General features: G+C 30.3%; 1 protein-coding gene across 7 annotated transcripts in view; it reads right to left on the bottom strand.

Annotated features, from left to right (window-relative positions):
• Window positions 1–3,305: 3,305 nt before the first annotated feature.
• ctrip (E3 ubiquitin-protein ligase ctrip) overlaps window positions 3,306–20,087 on the bottom strand; it is a 164,109-nt gene continuing 147,327 nt past the window's right edge. For 6 of the 7 annotated variants that reach the window (XM_075380496.1, XM_075380493.1, XM_075380499.1 and 3 more), the window contains 6 exons: window positions 18,608–18,853; window positions 15,264–15,452; window positions 9,685–9,825; window positions 8,037–8,346; window positions 5,824–6,028; window positions 3,307–3,628 (listed from right to left, as the gene is read on the bottom strand). In XM_075380496.1, the coding sequence (XP_075236611.1) occupies window positions 5,832–6,028; window positions 8,037–8,346; window positions 9,685–9,825; window positions 15,264–15,452; window positions 18,608–18,853 (1,083 nt within the window). In that variant the 3' untranslated portion in view covers window positions 3,307–3,628; window positions 5,824–5,831. Of the gene's footprint in view, window positions 3,629–5,823; window positions 6,029–8,036; window positions 8,347–9,684; window positions 9,826–15,263; window positions 15,453–18,607; window positions 18,854–20,087 lie in introns of all 7 variants that reach the window. The other variant, XM_075380498.1, reaches the window with a different exon arrangement.

Genomic DNA, 20,087 nt, shown 5'->3' with positions numbered 1-20,087 from the left:
CAGCAGTAGCTGGGAAGAACACTTATGCTACCTAGATTTGGTTCTAACCTCCTCCGGACCACCGTTAGGTATTGCTTCAGAGGATGAAATAGATGAATAACACACAAGTAGCATGTAAAAAATGCCAGCTTGTCCAGGATTTGAACCCGGGGACTCTCGATGAATGACCAAGACACTATCACTCGCACCATGGAGGCCAGCAGACTTGGTTCTTGAACACCTACAACAGCGCAGTCCTGTTGTCCTGACAGACAACGGGACTGCGCTCACAAGCTGGAAGAGGAAAGTTATGCCACCAATGACACATTGCACACTGGACCACACCCGTACACCATTCATGGGCGAATCCCAGGGAGCGTCATAATGGAGGTGAAGAAAACACTGAGAACAGCACTCAAGCAGAATGTCCAACACCTAATCTGGGATAAGAGTGTGCCACATGCTGTTCGCATTAAGAAATTGAGCTAACGCTGCAACTGGCAAGCCACCAAGCAAACTACTCATTGAGAGACAGTTAAATAGACCTGGGAAATCCTTTGAGGAAAGAGAGGAAAAGGCAGCAGCACACTACTGTCAAAACAAGTTCACTGGCAACAGAGAAGAGTAGAGTGAATTTTTAATTCGTCCACTACCTGCAGAAGACCAAGAAAAAGAAGATGGAAGAAGTTCCCTGGACACCTCAATGTAGGACCTCCCCATGGATGCCCCAACATCCCCGCCAGAGCTGGAGGCCTGGCTGGCCCACCGCTGGATGCGGACGCTACCTACCCGCTCCAGCTTGCCAAGCTTCAATTGCCCTGGCCGGCAAACTCAGCAGCAGAAGCCAGCCCAGCGTCAGGATTGCTTGGGGAGAACAGTCTTGGCTGCAACAGCAAAGGACAACTGAAACTGACCTGACACTGCAAGGTCACCACTGCTTCTGAGGGGAAGCCCGGTCTGATTTTAATGGATGAGCTGCAACTCCCCAACTTCGCCAGACCAGCTTTCGGACCAAACAGCTCTTCTCAGAGCTAATGCAAAAAATGGCCCTTTTCAGGGCTACCACAAGGTTATGGCTTACGAGCCGTCGAGGCCATTCAATGACAACAGCCCTTCTCAGGGCTACTATAAGGTTATTATATGTCATGTACCATCTAGGCCATTAGGCAACAATATATACATACATACATACCTAAAAACTGATGATGGAAACTTTCTGAAAGTGCCACATTTTGGAGTATTTTTAGCTTTTTATTTTGATGGTACCTGGTCGTTATAATATAAATGTTTAAATTATTTTACTTGATACAGTGGTAAATATAATGCTTGAAAAAAATACATTATACAAAATACAAATGACCAAAATATAGTAATTAGATCATTTATACTTACCATATTACTGTCCGGCAAAATTTGCATATGCATTCATAATACTTCAAAATTTCAATACAAAGAACAATCAAAATTTAAAGGATTATATTACAATGAAATTATAGAATTCAATACAAACTGAAGATATGGGATGCCATGAAAATCGATTCTTGGAAATTAATATGTTAAGTTTAACTTACCAAATTACTATGTTTTGGTGGTTTATGATATTTTATACAATATATATTTTTTTAATATTCATTCCTTAACTCTTTACCAAATGTACTGATTAAAATTATATAAATGATTTTACAACATAAATAAATATTATAGCATGGTATAAAATAGGAAAACTCAATAGTAAACAGTAAATAAACACTCCAGCACTCCAGAAAGCCCTAACTCGCATTCAGCAGTAGTCTCTTAACAAAACCTCTTTCTATCCTTTCTTGAGAATGGCTGGTTTCCACCCACAAGGGTAGCATTTTTTTGTGCCTAACTCTACTTTAAAAGAAAAACAAATTATATTATTTTAAAGGGTATTTTTCAACGTTTCACTTTTTTATAGTTCACTTTATTTTTTGTGCATGTAGAAGTGGCTAATTTTGATTTCATTTCTGTCAGAAAAACTATATAAGGATTTAAAAAATACATATACATAAATATATATATATATATATATAATACAAAAGAATTTAATATACACAACATGGTGGTTTACATCATCAAATATACATATACACACTCACATATTTATATATATATATATATATATATATATATATATATATATATATATATATATATATATATATAAATAAATCAATCATAATACAAATCAAACATAATATATATATAATCAATCGATCTATCTCAATTATCAGAAGTAACTAATCATAAAACATGGTGTGTATTTAACAAACAAGAGCGCATTAATAATAAATAGTATGTATATGTGAATACCAAAATAAAAAAAAGGAGAAATTATCACAAACAAATACTGTATAATATAATTATACAAAATTCTTAACAGATAACAACATCAGAATTAATTAGAACATAAAGAAAACCCTATAGTAAAGTTGTTCCAATTTTATATTTTAAAAAACTTTTTAAGTAATGCTGTTCTCTCGTGAACAATTTTTTAGGGGGACAACTGCAATGAATATGTTTTTAAAGTTCCTTTTCAAATGTGCGCACGAAGAATTCTAACAGAAAAAACTACATAACATTGTACTCTTTTACCTTCACACATTTTTTTAAAATTTAAATTCTAAACCACCATTCAAACGCGCACAATTCATCAAACACACAAACATACACGACAACATAATTACATGGAAGAATTACAGTATGTAATTAATTATACTGATAAAAATATTGAATAAATATATTTATATGCAATACGATTATTAGAGAAAAGAAAAAAATCATAAATAATACAGACTGCTATTACAGATTTGATCAATTATTACAATAAATTTAATTGATCATATTATATATATAAAATATATTTTATATCATATAATAATTATAAAATCCATCTAATCTAAATTAACTAAGCAATAATAAAAATATACACTTTAATAATAATTCTTTTATTTGTTTTTTTTTAAATATTAATATTTTATTTTTTAAATACAATAATGAATGAATGACATGTAAACAATCACATCATCCATATTTCATTATTTATAACACATAATAATAAACAGAACATCATAAGAAAACATTAAAACATAAAAAATAACAAAAAATATATATAATTGTCAAATATAATAAATGAAAACTAGTATGAAATACATATTACATTATATATATATATATATATATGTGTGTGTGTGTGTATATATATATATATATATATATATATATATATATATATATATATATTTAGCATTTGTAGAAATGTACGATAAAAAACAAAAAAACAAAAAAAAAATCAGTTGAGAAGTCTTTTATTATATATAGGTATTGCATAACATAATAATTATATATTTATATGTATATTTTATGTATATATATATATATATATATATACTGTATATAATTATATTGATGACATACATATTGAGAACATACAGCTTTTACTTTCTTATGTATATTTATGTTTTTATTTCATTAAACAAAAAAGTTTATCAAAGAGCTACTGTATTACAATAATTATTAACTAATAAAACTGCAGTAGATGATAACATTTTGATGTTTGTTGTTATGCAATGATTTTTTAATAATAATTATAATAATAAAATAGGATGAGTGCGGTCTTGAGGAGTACCTGTAAAAAAAAGAGAAAACGTTTTATTACTTCAACACCAATACCTCTTTCTCATAGTAACATCTCAAACACCACGTGATATTTCTATTAATTTATTTTTTATTTTGCTAAGTTTAATTTTTTGATCCAAATTGTATTAATATTGTACTAGCAATATGAAAAATCAGCAGTCTGTAGTGTGCAAAGAGATCTTACAGCTATGCTCTGTGGAAAATCATCCATTTATTCAGTGTTTAATTTATATAAGTTTATATATTTTATTTGGCTTCAACTGTATACACATAATATCCTTACCTACTCATATGTGTAAATACACAGACTGGTCAAATTAACAGATATATCAGACTGAAAATAGTTTTACTGGTACAAAATGTAATAATATTAGCATGCAGTAACTAAAAATATTTTTAAAATAATATTTTTTTCAGAAGAAAATTCATTAATGACTGCAGTACCGTGCCTGAAAATTTTAATATTGTTGATTCATATTGGCTACATTTGTAACCAAAAAATTACAACATTGTCCAGCACAAAAACCAAACACATCCACATACGTTTTACAAAACTATGCGGGTGGTAATGGGAATTGAATGGAAGGTCTTTTAAAACGTTAAAGGTTATTATCTGACAAATGGTTACCGGGAAAGTGAGGCAGAGTTTTGTTGTTCAATATCTGCAATGTTACTTTTTATTTGTCTAATGTGTATGTTACAATCTGTTCAACCAATGGTTCATTGAGGTTTGGATAAATATATATGACATGTAAATGAAGTGTAGACTTGTACAAACTCAGGCCGACCACTTCCTGATACGTGTGTATAATTAAACTCCAACTGCCAAAGTACACTGACATCCATTCTCTAGTATTCACGTCCATATAATAAAAGCAATTAACTTTTATTAGGAACCTCAGAACCTTTGACTTTGAAAATCAGCAGTTAAAAAAATGATTTGTATGTTATGACTAGAAAAGTAGTATTTACAGATATAATTTCTGATAAAAATGTTCTAGTGATTTTAATATTATCCGATTGCACATTTGGTAAGAGATAAAATATTCATATTATTTGCTGTGTGTGTATATGTCATGTAATTTAAAATATGTGAAAGTAAATAAATTATTATACGAAAATCTTATATAATTAACTCCAATGAGAGTTACTTAAATATTATTTAATAAGATTAGGAAATGTCAAATTTGACAAATAAAAGACAATGTTTATATTATGGGATAATTTAATTCTAAGATAAAAACTACATCTTTATTATTTTGTCAATCATTATAATTCAAAATAATAACAGTAAATTATCAATAAGGAAATCTTTCAAAATTTTTTTGGAGGTGATTATACATATTGTTTTCAGTGGAGTTACTGCTAATGGGTACTACTAAGTAAATAATAATTCAAAAAATAATTGTGATGTTATTTATCATTCTTTTTAAAATATGCATTGTTTTAATGAGAGTTTTTTTTACAATAATATATGTTGGCTGTAATTTAAAAAAGTATCCATATAGAACTTACAATAAATAAACCTTTCATTGTGAATGTTTTACTTTTCTTTTAAGTAAAATGTTTTACTTAAAACATTTTACTTTTTTTTACCCCCATAAGAGAAAGGATCATTCCATAATGATTACTGTGAATGTTAAATTTTCTGTCATCGAACAAAAACTATCATTTTTCGATATGACAAATCTTTTCTTGTCATTAAAAACTGGGTGGAATTTTCCACATTTCATGTATTTTAAACACTTAGGAAACACTGATGCATTTAAATCCATGAAACCTGGCCTAGACGGATCTGAAATAAAACTAAACACAATACTGCACAAGTAGAAGTCATCTGTAACAAACACTACGTGCAAAATCTTCCATTTTCAGTTATGGCTACTAATTAGATTTTACTGTCATAAAAATAAAATATATGTATTTTGAAGGATTTAGAATTATGTAACACACAATGTCTTTTTTGATGAACTCATTTCAATCACAAGCAGTATGTGCTACATTACAGTTTTTATAGCCGTTAAATTTCCTTTACTAAACCACACATTTCTACTGAACCAACCAGCCTATATTCTAGGTCTGTCTCATCTATATGTTATAAGTTTCCTTACAATCTTAGATGGTATCTATATATCTTACCACTAATAATAATAATAATAATCAACAACAAAGAAATAAGCTTACCAAATGGACTAGGATAGATGGAATGAACGCTGCCCTTCTTTTGCTGCCAATCCAAGTTTATCTCTCATAACAACACTGGATGAATAATCAGGTAATTTGAGGTAGTTAACACAAGTCATTACAGAAGGTAAGAAATCATCTGGGTCCATATTTGGTTCCAGTGTTTTACGTACAACTGTCAAAGGTGGCGTTAGACTCTTAAAACCTAGTAAAGCAGGAAATAAAATAATTTGGACTGAGTAATAAAAAAAAATTAAATGTTTATCTATGCTTAAAACATAGATGAATTATGTCACAATATAGTTGAAATGAAAGTAGTAATTATTATCTTTTTCATTTATATCTTTCAAATTTTTTAACCATGTTAGCCAAGTCTACTGAAATTTTTACTTAGCTATTTGAATTCTAAATCACCCGGCTACAATTTTGTGTAGGAATTAAAGTTTACGTCGAGTGTCTTAAAAAACACTTTATTTAACATGTAATATTTTTATATATGTCAATATTTCTTTGCTAACCAAATAAAAGTGGTGTTAGTTCTTGAATATTCTATGGCATTTTAGGAATGGAGGTTATCATTGCCTGAGAAATAAAAGTATATTAATATATGAAAACATTATTAAAGGTTCTCATAGTTTAACATTTTACTAAAAATTTGAGGATCCAAAGTGAATTCTATAACAATGAAACTTTACCTGCTTGATCATTTGATAATAGATTTAATGATTCTTTTTTTTTGCTTAAATGTAGAATTTACAACTTTGCTTTAATTTCTTTCCCATGTAAAAAAAATGGAATTATAAGTTTTTGCTATTATAGATTTCCATTTTTGTACAAATTTACTAAATGCTCCTATATAGACAATGCAGAATAATTTTGCATATTAAAAATTTTAATTATTAAAAAAAAACTTATTGCTAATTTGTAATCAATGATTTTTAGTCCAGAAGAAAAGTTTTTGATTTTTTCTTCTTGTAGAGATAAAATAGAATATATATTACAATATATATATGTATATATTTTTAATATAACTGATTAAAAATGTTAAATTCTTAAAATAGAAAGATTAAAAGGTTTAAATTTTAAATTAAATAAATAAATGAATATGTTATTATATTTTGTGAAGTTTGCAATGTAATTTGAGATAAATATGTAATGCAGCTGAAGATGCGAATAAATTGCGAAAGTGCTCCTGCATATATGGTGGAATGTCATCCTACTTTATCTATTTATTCTGTACTTAGTTTGATCTAATAAAATAAATATATTTGCATAAGTACAGAGGATTCTTAAAAGAATTTATTATAAATATCTATCTGTCACTGGCAATGCTTGGGAAAAGAAATAATAATTATAAAAACCTACAATTCCAAGAAAAGATGTGAGTGAATTATTTAAACAAATATTTGGTTAAAAGTTCAATTCTGTAGCTGGAGTTATTATACTTTTAACAATAAGAAAAAAATAAGGCACATTCAGAAAGTAAATGCCAATGAGTTGTTAAAATATGACAGTTTAATGCCTGTGAAGATGGCCAATGTTTCTTTTGGCAGTATAACAAGCTTAGAACTATTTCAACAACAGAAATAAGCAAAAGTCATTTTGTGTCAATTCTGGAATGCAGAAATTATCCATTTGCCCTTGGCCAAATGATGTGATGAGTTCTTGGGTTTGAGCATGTGGCTGAGCAGCATCTGGAAACATGTACAATGACTGAACACGCCTCATATTTTGTTTTAGATCATACATGGGAGCCTTATTTTATTAGTACAGGTTTACAATATGCTAAAATTTATTTTTATGCAATGTTGACAAGAAAATGACAATCAAATCTCAAAAATTATTGTTACTGACATAATGTTAGCCATCCATTTGTGAATTTTTCTAGCACTTAATTAAAACTGTCAAACCTGTTTTATCACAAATATATTTTCACTTATCTGTTGGCTACAGATTTCTTTCATATAAAAAAAACCACAATATTTCAAAGTTTGTAAGTTTGTATTTCAACTGTATTAAATATTTGTAAACTATACTTTTACTTTCTGTATGTGCCTAGTACATTCTGATAGTTAAAGTGTTTCAAATTTATGTAATTTTTTTCTTAAAATGTACCTACTGTAAATAATAGCCTTACTAGAGTGCTAGATCTCACTAGACATTAAACCATCAAATAAATTTCATTTGAATTATTCAAAACGAATATTACTTACCTCCCACTGGAAGTCTAGGAGAACCGGTAACAAACTGAACGAAATCTCTTTGTTCCTGAGATGTGTAAGACGACAATATTTCAAACAGAAATTGAATAGCCTTTGAATCAGATGTATAACCATGATCTGGTCGACAGCACTCCATTAATGTCTTTACATCCCAACCAATAGAACTGCCACAAAACACCGCCTCTAATTCTTCTGGATAAAACATTTGTAATTGCTGTAGAGGGAATACTGCTTCAAATCCTTCACGGAAACTTTCTAATTGCCTAGAAACACCCTCTATTAGATACCAATGACAAACGAGCTGAAACCAAAATTTTAACAATATAAGGTACAGGTTATATTCCAAGTGATTAGTTAAACAATTACAGGAAAAGAAATAAAACAAGTTCTGATAAAGAGATAGGTTTGATTTTCAAAAACATGTTGCAGTGGTATCAGAGTAAAATATAAACTGCATTCTATTTGTACTGAATCTATAAATGAGGTAATAAAGAAAAAGAAAAGATTATAGAAGACTTACAAGAATCATTGAAAACCATGTAAATACCGATCAAAAACTGTCAGTCAGGCATCAGTTACAATTTTGTTTACAACTTCCGTGGGCATTATAAATAAGACTTTTACAGTTACATAAGTAATGTATATCAAAAGTATTGTCTACCTTTCTTAAATAATTTTACTTATTTTTATTTGAGAGAAAGTGGACAAGATATATAAAGAAAATTTAGAAATACAATGGAAAAAAAAAAACAGATGATTGACAACAGGGTTAAGCTTAGAGAAGACTGTTGTAATATGGCATGGTAATGGTTTACAGTGAACTATGAGTGACAATCGTTCAGGAAAGTAAACTATTTGATTTAATAAAAGTAAAATTCAAAAGATCTTAGTACTAGATGGTTTTACTGTATAAAAATACAATTCTAAGTACAGGTAAAAGCCAATGTTGAAACTGAATTTAATTAACTGATCTGGTTTCTGTAGTTCAATGATTTCAATTTCTGCTGAACACTGAATGCCAGTCACCCAAGGCAATTTTTACATGTGGTATATTTAATAATTAAATCCCTGTGGACAAGAATGTAAACCTACTTTTAGTTTGGTAACTTTGATATCTATCTAAGTTGTACGGAGGGAATTGAACAAAGAAGGACCATACAGATACAACATATTGAGATCAGATTTATAGAGGGAAAAGATCAGACATACCATATAAAAGTAGACATATCATACTTACATAAATAATACTACTATCATTTAAATATTGTTCAGTTTCATGTCCTCCTTATTGATGATAAAATATGTATTTAAAGTTAATTCAGTTCTATTAAAGATATTATTTAAATGTGAATCTAAATAAAATACTTTAATATAATAATTCTTAAAATATAAATAATGCACATGTACATCATAATTAACATCAACAATGTGAAATAAGTTACTAATAATGCAATATTAAAATAAATGTATCTAAATCTGTTATAAATTACATATAATAAAAATATAACTGATCATATTAACAAGGTATTTATTGAAAGACATTAATGATCCAGCAGCATAACTTCTGAATACTGGAAGGTGCATTTAGACACATTATTCGAACATTATCTTTGAATATTCTTAAATGAATAAATGTTACCTTTGAGTATTCTTCAAGGTTATGTATCGTAAGTGGAATGTCTTTTCCGCCTTTTCTAAGCTCAATCTGAGAATAACCAGGTAAAGTGAAGTCCAAACCGAGATCTTCTATTGAACACCCATCAAGGCAAAGTGAGGAGATCTAAAAACAGTTAAAAAAATTCATTTTGTGTTTCTTAAACTAAAATCAAATTGTCAGGCAAAACAAGAGGTATATAAAAATTTGTAAAACTATATAAAAAAAACCCTCATTTATGGCCAGTTTTTCATATCCATACTTGATGACTAATCTCTTGGACTTGACAAAATGACAAAATTTCATATATTATAGATCAGAAAGTTTTAGAATTATTCCATTTGAAGAATTTTAGTCTTCTCTTCTTAAAAACGTATTATAAACTAATTGTAAAAATAAAAAAGTGCAAAAATAATAAAATCTAGCAAAACAAGAAGAGATTGACTGCACGATTACTAATAATATTATGATTAATTAATATGCTCAGAATGAATTATTCTTACAAATAGGTTTATGGATGCCTATTACAATGGGCAAATTATGATCATGACCAATACAATAAACTAATGGGCAAATTATAATGATCATGGCCAAGACAATAAACTATCTTAATTGGAGACAGTGCAGCATTGTTTATTATTCATCCTTGAACAGTGCTGCTTTCTATGCCAGCCATGCTTTTGTAATTGTCAGCTCTGTCCTGGCTCCATCTGTGGTTATTGGCCATGTTAAGTACCCTCAAGAAACTGGTGGGGTTGCTAAATCTTTACTAGGGGTGAGGAGATGATGATTATACACATAAGACAAGCCTCATTTGCGGGGCTGCACAAAAAGCCAAACCAGTGGCGCTTACTGGATAAAGTAGGACCTCCTACTTCAACTGAAATCTAATCTCTATCTATAATGTAAATGTTTTTGAGTGAAACAAGAGGATAATAATAGTGTTGCTTACAGGTTTAAAAAATCAGGTACTAATAAACACTCATCTGAATGAAAGAGACTTGTCTAAATCAATTCCTACTGTTAACATAAATACAAAGAATTGTCAAGATAGGACAATGTTTAAAAAATAGAAATTTGATAGGAATATATTAAATGAAAACATACACTTCAAACTGCATCTACTACTTAACTGAATCACAGTTTTAACCTTCTTAGATTTGGAGACATGAACAAATATACCTATTGTGCATTTACAATTGTTATGAATGGGGAAAACTATGCTGTGTAGCATATTAAATTCTCTGAGGCCAATGTTAAGGGGAGTCATAACCAAAAAGATTCTTTTGGCCAATTTTTTTTGCACAATCTTGTTATTCATACTTTTCAGATTAATTTGGTATAATACTTATTCTTGTAAGATAATTGTAAATACGTTTAATAAAATATAAAAAATTAATCAACATGTTGCATATTTCAATATTTAAAAGTTTTGAAAATAAACATGCTTCTTCATAATTTGTGTTTGACAGTTTTGAAATGTTGGGTTGGCAGTATGATCTACAGGTGGTTTTATTGTGTGCTGTGATAATTTAGTGAGTTGTCTGTTGTTGTTTTTTTAGTGTGTGTGTGTGTGTGTGTGTGTGTGTGTGTGTACCTTGTATTTTAAGTTATTACTGTTTTTATAATTATTACAAACATGCCTAGGTAACAAAAGGATTTTAATAAGCGTAGAAGACAACATAATTTCTGTACAAAAAATGATCAGTGACAAACTCTTCTGCAATCTGATGTAAGTAAAAGTTTCAGTAGAAGCTCTTCAGATAAAAAAATTCAGAATCTCTGCACAAGTATACTGAATTCATGAGTGTACATGATGAAAACATAATTATTTCATTATCATTACTTCAAAATATGTTATCAGAGGTAGGGTCATGTCGTGGTTGTGATGGTAATTTGAAAGTAGATTTATCAAAAAGAGTTGGTCTTGTGTCACTGATAAGTGTTTCCTGTGATAACTGTGATGCTGATAAAAACTTTTTCTCTTCATCCTCTATTAAAACCAATTGTGATGATAAGGAACATACTTTATATGATATAAATATGAGACTTGTTTATGGATTTAGCGCGATAGGCAGAGAATATACTTCTGCTCTTTTATTGAGCGGTAAAATTTTAAATCTTCCTAAACCCTCTCGATTCATAGATATATTAAAATTATTAAATGTGCTGTTCAATCTATTTGTGAAGATGTAATGTTGGAAGCTATAGATGAAGCAGTTCAAGTGAATGAAGGAAGTACAGATTTAAGTATAACGCTTGACGGTACATGGCAGAAACACAGTTTCACATTACTGATGGTATCGTTACAGCAACAAGCATGGACACAGGTAAATGGTCATGATATGACCATCATGCCGAACACTGTAAGTACAAAAACTGACTGACCAATGAACACACAATTTCTTGTCGGATGAACTACTGCAGTGTTATTGGGGGGGGGATGGAGACCTATGGAACAAAGGAGATTTATGAGTGGTCACTTACCCAAAATGCACGATACTTGAACTATCTAGGAGAGGGGATTCAAAAGCTTTTTCATGTGTAGAGGAAATGAAACTGTATGGAGATGATTGCAAAATAAAGAAAGAAGTTGGAATGCATAGGCCATCTTTCCCATTATACATTTAAAAAATAATGGCAGTTCTCTGAGTGGATGTAATAAGCTGAGCAACACAGCTATAATTAACATTCAAAATTATTACGGCTTAGCCATTAGGAGAAATACTGAAAATTGTATAAAGCAATATATAAAGTACTGTGGGCAGAGTTTTTCAATTTCAGTTCAACAGATGAAAAACCTCAAAATGGACTATGTACTCCTGGTGCCGATAGCTGGTGTAATTTTCAAAAAGCCAAGGCAGAAGGTAAACCATAAAATCACTAAAAGCACTTTAATTTACCTGCGCTGTTGTCATGAGCAAAATAAAAGTAAAACACAGAACCCTAATGAATCAATCACTCTACAGTGTAATTTGGGCATGACTGCCAAAAACAGTCCTCGTTGGGTTTCAAACACTTCCAACTTGGTATATATAAAGCCATAATTACTTTTAATAAAGGGAATATTATTAAATGTATTTTTTTGAAAAAACTAGGAATTACTCCCAGCTTCAGTTGTGCCCAGGTGATGAAAGATAGAGGAATGATGGTAGAGGAAGGATCGCCCACCAGAGTCCATCGTGAACTGAATGAACAAAAAGGTTTTCAACAGTAAAACACAAGGCTAAGAGAGTATATCTTAGAAGAGGATCAAGCTGCAGGTCCATTGTATGCTTCAGTAATGTATTGACAGGTAAATATAACTATGTATTTAAAACTTTTTTTTAAAAATTTCATTTTTCTGGCTTTATGTACCTTTTCCTTAACTTCTAAGAAAGATACAGGAATGATTTTTTTTTGGGGATATTCTCACTTATATACACTAATGTTTGAGGGAATCAGAATTACAAGAAATCGTGTACAAAAAATTAAAAATTGAAAATCACATTTTATTAGTATTTCTTTTTTAGCCTTTATAAAAAAAAAAAAAATTATAAATTCACTCTAATAAAAAATTTCAAAAAACTATTTTCCTCAAATTGTTCCAAAAACTATGCTTTATAAGGTGTATAAATTTCAAATCAATTGAATTACAGAATGCTGAGAAAAAGGAACATAAAATCTTCTAATTTAACATTATATAGATGGGGCGGTATGACTTCTTAATCATATTAATAAAGCCAGCTGTTTTCTGGTACCACATCATAGATGACTACCAAGAACAGCAACATAGTGTCACAAACTATATGGCTAACACATGAATGATTACTTCATCAATTTTATTACTCTCATAAATAAAATTAAATTGAAGCAAAATGTGAGTTACAACATACATTAACTCTTTCTTCATTTATCAGAGAGAAAGAAAGAAGTGCTATTTGATCTCTTAATGAAAAAAATACATTACTATGAAAAAATTGTGGTAATTTTATGGATGAATCAATGCGACTGCATCAGAAATTTAAGGGGGGAGAACATCCATAACAGTAAATGAACTGGATGAACCAGATGTAATGGTGGTCATCATAGATGATCTACTTCACATTGCTACCATATATATGCTTAATTTAATATCAGTAGGCGAACACGGTGGCAACTCAGATGCGAGCTGGCACACAGTATACGGATGTGCTGATATAAGCATCACTTACTGCTGCACAATTCTCAGGCTCCAATAAAAGACTGTGCACGAAAGTGAATTTTCAATTCATCATCGACCACCACCTGGAGAAGACCAAGAAGATGGAAGAAGTTCCCTGGCCACCTCAATATGGGACCTCCCGGCAGATGCTAACATCCCTGCCAGAGCAGCAGTCCTGGCCTACTGCTCTAGCAGTAGCCAACCCAGTGTGGGATTGCTCCCGACACTGCAGGGCTCTGGGGGTCACCACTGCCACACTGTAGTGGGGACCCAACTGCTGCTGAGAGGAAGCCCAGTCTGACTTCAATAGATGAGCTGGAACTCCCTGACTTCGCCAGACCAGCTTCCAGACTCAACAGCTCTTCTCAGAGCTAACACAAAAAACAGCCCTTTTCAGGGCCACCACAAGGTTATGAATTATGAGCCGTTGAAGCCATTTGGTGACCAACAGCTCTTCTCAGGGCTACCATAAGGTTAGTAAGTGCCATGTGCCATCGAAGCCATTCGGCAACAACATCAATAAATTTATCATGCAAGATCACTGTCGTACAACACTTGACATCTATGAAAATTTTTTACAAATTTCTCACACCATAAACCATTTGTCACCATTCATTTTATGTCAACACAAAAATTTGGACAAGATACCAAATGATAGATGCTGTGCAATTAGGAATTTTTTTTCATCCGCATAATAACCAACAACTGGCTCCTAGAATATTTACCTTTTCTCAAAACTGAAAAATTGCTTGTTTCTGGTTGTAGAAGAATCCAATGAAGGTACACAAAAGTTTACTATGATACATAATGTGGTACATTAACTATGGTTAAGAATATGTGGAAAAACTACCACGGTATGTGAAGTAAAAGGAAAAATCTGTTAAGAAACTTTTATTGGTTTTTTCCTTACTGTAAAATGCGGATTACTTTCTTTAAAATCCTCGATCATTCAGATAGTTCCATAAAACTGAAATAATTTTTTTTTTAACGTTGGCCTTCTTTCCTTTAAAGTAAAATAAACAAATTCATTTTAGTATTGCTTCAAATGACTGCAGGGTTGTAAACAAATGAATCCCTGTGGGCACTGATTAAATATGTCCATTAAAAAAAAAATAAAAAAATTCACTCGCCAGCCCATTTTTCATTAAGATGAAAAAAATAGTTACAGCAAACTAGAACAGATCTAACTAGACAAGATTAAAACCTAATATTTAACTTAACGAAATCCTTATTCATATAAACACAAAAAAGTTACTTTTAAAGTTATGGTATTTTCAATAATGCTGATCAAGAAATTTAAAATAAAACTTTATATGACAAAACATGAAATAATAATAGTAAATAAATATATTTAAGGAAAAAAGAAATATTAGTAATTTACCTTCTCTAACTGTTGATCGTGACTAAGCATTGCATCATTTAATATGGCTTTACGTTGCCGTATCACAGACTGGAAGCGTAATAAAGTACGATGAACATCTGGTGTAACGTGAGCAAGATCAGAAAGAGATAATGTTGCTTCTTCTCCTAATAAACATCTGTAGAATGATACACTCAATGGAAGATCCAACTGGAATTGAATGTGAATTACAAGTGAAAAGTAATATAACAACAACAGTATGGAGTGTTTGAGTAAGACAAGTGTAGTGTATAGTTCATATATTAATTTATAAATGATAAAACGTCTGATTGATGGCTTTTTAAATTCTGCATTGTAATAGATAAAATTACTTTAAAAATAAAGAATTTGAAATAAAAATCATATATAATTAATAACTGAAGCTATTTTACATAACTAGTACTAAGTTAACTATAACATCTGATCAAAAAAATATTATTACATCAATAATATACAACATGCAATTTGACACATTAAATTTGCTGCCATTATAAGTTTTCATTACTCAATATTGGTGGTTTATTATTGTTTTTACTGATATATTTTCTTAAATTTATCAGTTTTTATAGATGCTGATTAAATAAAAACTGATATATTAAAAAAATAAAAATAAACCAGCCATTCAGTATAAGAAAATACATAATGACAGCAAATTTAATCTGTTAAAACTACTCTGCAAGTAGTGCATCTATTAATTATGGCTCTAATGATTTTCTTCTTTCTATAAAAGATACAGCAACATGTCTCAACTGACCCCAGAACACATCACTGAATCAGAGCAATGTAAACATCAGCTAATACACCACATTGGTCATTTTAAAAGCAACTTACATGCATAAATTAAGTATGATTAATTTATTTATGTTACTCAAATCATAAAAAGTACAGATTGGATATTAATGTGAGCTTTATTATTACACCCAGAAAGATGATAATCAATAGCATCAGTTGATTTGTTCAGGAACAGTTATTTTTCCAATACCTTACCTTATTTTAGCTATAATAGGATGAAACTATCTAATATCCAGTCTGACATTTAGCAGAGTCAACAGAGAATCAAAAAGGCCTTAACTTAAAAAAAAAAAGTCACTATCGGAAAAGTACATAGAATAATAAAAGTGTGTCCTAGTGGACAGAGCGAATAACTATTTAATTTATTTTTAACAAATTACGGGAAATATTTTACACCATAGATTTTCACCAAACCAGCTTTACTTTTTTAATCGCATGTAAAAATAAAAAGCTCCAATAAATAGCAGAGGAAGTTTTGCATAGAAAAACCTCCTGGGTCGTTTTTTTCTATGAGCAAAACACTAAGGGCGCTAGCGAAATTTGTAAGTGCTGTGATATAGAGCAGCTTGGAAATTGGGTATCTTTTCATACACAGTAAGACTAAATGGATTAATTATTAATTTATCCGTAATTACTTAATTTTAAAAAGTATTTGGGAGCTTTTTTATGCAAAATTGTCTTATTTTCTATTAGTGGTATTTATTTTTTCATAAGATTAAAAATAAATAAAATATTAACGAAAAACTAGATATTTTTTCAAGCAAAAAATTTGCAAAATCAATCACATAGGTTGAAGATTGGTAAATGACATACTTTTACATAAATGTACGAACTTGCATAAACATATCAGTTTTCATTAATTTTTTATAACAATTTGTTTATAGCGCCATGTTCATGAGTTTAGGAAGTATTACCAACATTTACTTCCTAAAACTCATTGAAAAATTCAAGTCTTTGAACCATCTCTGCCAAGTACATGTTATCTTACAAATAATTATAATATTTTTATATCTAAAAAATCAAAATTAATAATGATTGGTTTTGAGCATTAACCGAGGTACAAAATCGTAAGCTCAAGAACAGAATGCTATTTTGACTTTTCATTTGTCTAAATCTTTTTGTTATAGGCGTTTTATCAACTTGCAAATTTTCACAGTAGATCCATATTAACGAGCAATCGGTAATTAAAAATACTTCTGAAAATTTAACTAATTTATAACCTTGGGTCTTATTAATCCATACATTTTTTAATTAACTTTAATAGGAACAGAGCTACAGATGTTTATTTATTGTACGCCCTCGAGTTGTGCTTCCTATGTACAATACTATAACGCCATTTTTATGCTTATTGTAAAATTCATCACTAGCATTCTTAGTTTTGTTCATAGAAAAAAGTACCTGGGAGGTTTTTTATGCAAAATTTCTTCAGCTACCTATCAATGCTTTTAATTTTTTTATCTCATTAAAAATAAAGCTGTGATTGTTGAAAAACTAAAACTTTACCTTAATTTAATTAAATTAAATAGTTAATTGCTCATGTATGCTAGGGCACACTTTTATTCTACATATTTTTCTGAATAACTTCTAATAATTTATTTGCTGTAGTAAATTTCTTGAGGTATTAACAACTAATTATTCATTTAGGATTGCAATTTTCATCTGAGTAATTTGTAAAATTAAAGATGAGTGGATGTTAAAATTTTTACAAAGAAAGCATATGTTGCACAGATTGGTAACATAATTTGGGCCATATCATGCAAACTGTATCTGATGGTACGTACTGACACGTCTGCAGCATTATCTTTGCATCTGTAGAAAAAATATTAAAATTGCTAAGGAAAGTGCTTACAGAATTCATAAGTTACATTTTGAAGATATATTTTTTGTTTATATTTGGAGTCAAGAGTAAATATATATATATATATATATATCTAACAGTTTTCACTATGAAATTACTGATGTTCAGTAAGTAGCTAGCTATTACAAGTACTATTTGAGAGAAGTCGGTGTAGATTTGTTTTTCCAAAATGTTGTTACTGGAGGCCCAGAAATGACTATAGACATAGATGAATCACGTTTCTCAAGACAGAATCATAATATAGGTTGGGTGTCAGGAAGTATGCGATAAGACAAACCATTGTTTCATTTATGATGTAATGGTTGTTTACAATTTATTTCAGTCAAATTTTGCTGAAAAAATGATTAAAAAAGAATCTTGGCAGGTGCAGATCAGTAAACTCTCTCTAAACCCATCACCAATTCTATTTTAAGATTGGAAAAATTCTTCTAATTAGTTAAGTTCTGTTTAACTATTTTGTTGTGCAGTTCAGTTTTTACTACTGTTATTGATTATTAATAAAATAAAATGAACACTGTAATTTAATACTCAGCATATATCATCAGTATTTAGTTTCTTCTTAGAAATCACTCTCAGCCCCATTTCGTAGCTACAAATGATACTTCACTAGAAATGATAATACAGACACAGGTCATGTTCAAATCTTAAAACTGAAAAGATTATATAATGTAGTCACCATTCTTGAATCCATAACTGCTTTAGCCATAAGTTTACCAAGAAACCGAAACTTGGACCTTACTTTAACCAAATGACTGATTTTACTGCTACGACCGATTGGTGCTGGAAACAGACCACAAGGTGAGAAGACATGTTGACTTGAAGGATTTGAATATAAATTATGCCATAAATCGAGATCACTACGTTGCAGTTCTTTTGAGACGAGGGCATAGAATTCTAATGTGGGTCCCAAACCTGTACCGACCTAAAAGAAGAAAGAAGAAAAATTTAATTTTATAAGATTTAACCACTAGAAATATTTTGCTTTAATTAACATATATAACAAATCGCTATAATTAACATCATTATTACTAGTAAAAAATATTTACACAGCTGTTACAGATTTAAATTAATTAATGGGTTTTCTAACAAATTCATTTTAATTCTATTGATATTTTAATGCTCACTGATTAGTATCGACATTAAGACTGAAAAACTATTTACTGCGTGTAATGTGTGTGTGTGTAGTAGATGTACATAAATTTTCTGTATATCTCTTTACAACAAGCTTGGCTGTTCTTAACCCCAGCAACTTATTTATTATTACCTTGGGTTAAAGTTTTTATTTTTAAAGCCAAAAAACAATTTTATTATTACCAGAATACAAAAACAAATATGCAGCGATTGTATCGTTTATTAATAAAATAAGAATAAAAAAAATTATCTTAGTAATATGAGGCATATTTATAAAGGGCCATTGGGTTATATTTAAATATTAGCAGGTTTGAACACAGTTTCATGCATGCAGGGCCATCTATCAGCTATTTACGAAGCCACTACAGTTGTTGTTTTGATACAGTAGTCATTTGCCTGCTGGTAAATACAGATCACATTGTCTGTGACAATCGTTTCTCCTGCCAGTTTTGAAGTGTGCGCTGTGATTTGATTTTTGTGTGCAAAAGGATCAGCTGCTGAAATTCATCGGGAGTTGTGCCTAGTGTATGGATCTACAGTAATGTGTGAAGGAAAAGTTAAACAATGGTGTTGAGACTTTAAAAACGGCCTAACAAATGTGCATGATGAAGAGTGGAGTGGCAGGCCGATGAAATCGTTGAACAAGTGAACCAAAAACTGTGATGCGATTGGCAATTGACGATTAGTGCTTTGGCTGATGAATTTCTGTATGCTAGTCATACTTCATCTACATGAATGTAACAGAAAAGCTCAGATATCACAAATTGTGTGCAAGGTGGGTACTGAAAATGCTCACCAACCAACACAAAGAATGTGCACTGGATGAGCATTTTTGGACCGCTATCAACAAAATGGAGATGATTTGTTTTCCCACACTGTTATGGGCGACAAGACGTGAATATCCAACACCAATGCAGAATTGAAACAACAGTCAATGCAGTGGCACCATTCACGTTCCCACCGACTGAAAAAGCAACCTCTGTAGAGTCGAAAAATTTTGGCTACAGTTTTTCGGAACGAGACTA

This window comes from Lycorma delicatula, chromosome 12 (genome assembly GCF_047948215.1).
Source record: "Lycorma delicatula isolate Av1 chromosome 12, ASM4794821v1, whole genome shotgun sequence".
NCBI classification, from domain to species: domain Eukaryota; kingdom Metazoa; phylum Arthropoda; class Insecta; order Hemiptera; family Fulgoridae; genus Lycorma; species Lycorma delicatula.
The sequence above is the reverse complement of the archived record's forward strand: the minus strand, read 5'-3'. Positions and strand labels throughout refer to the sequence as shown.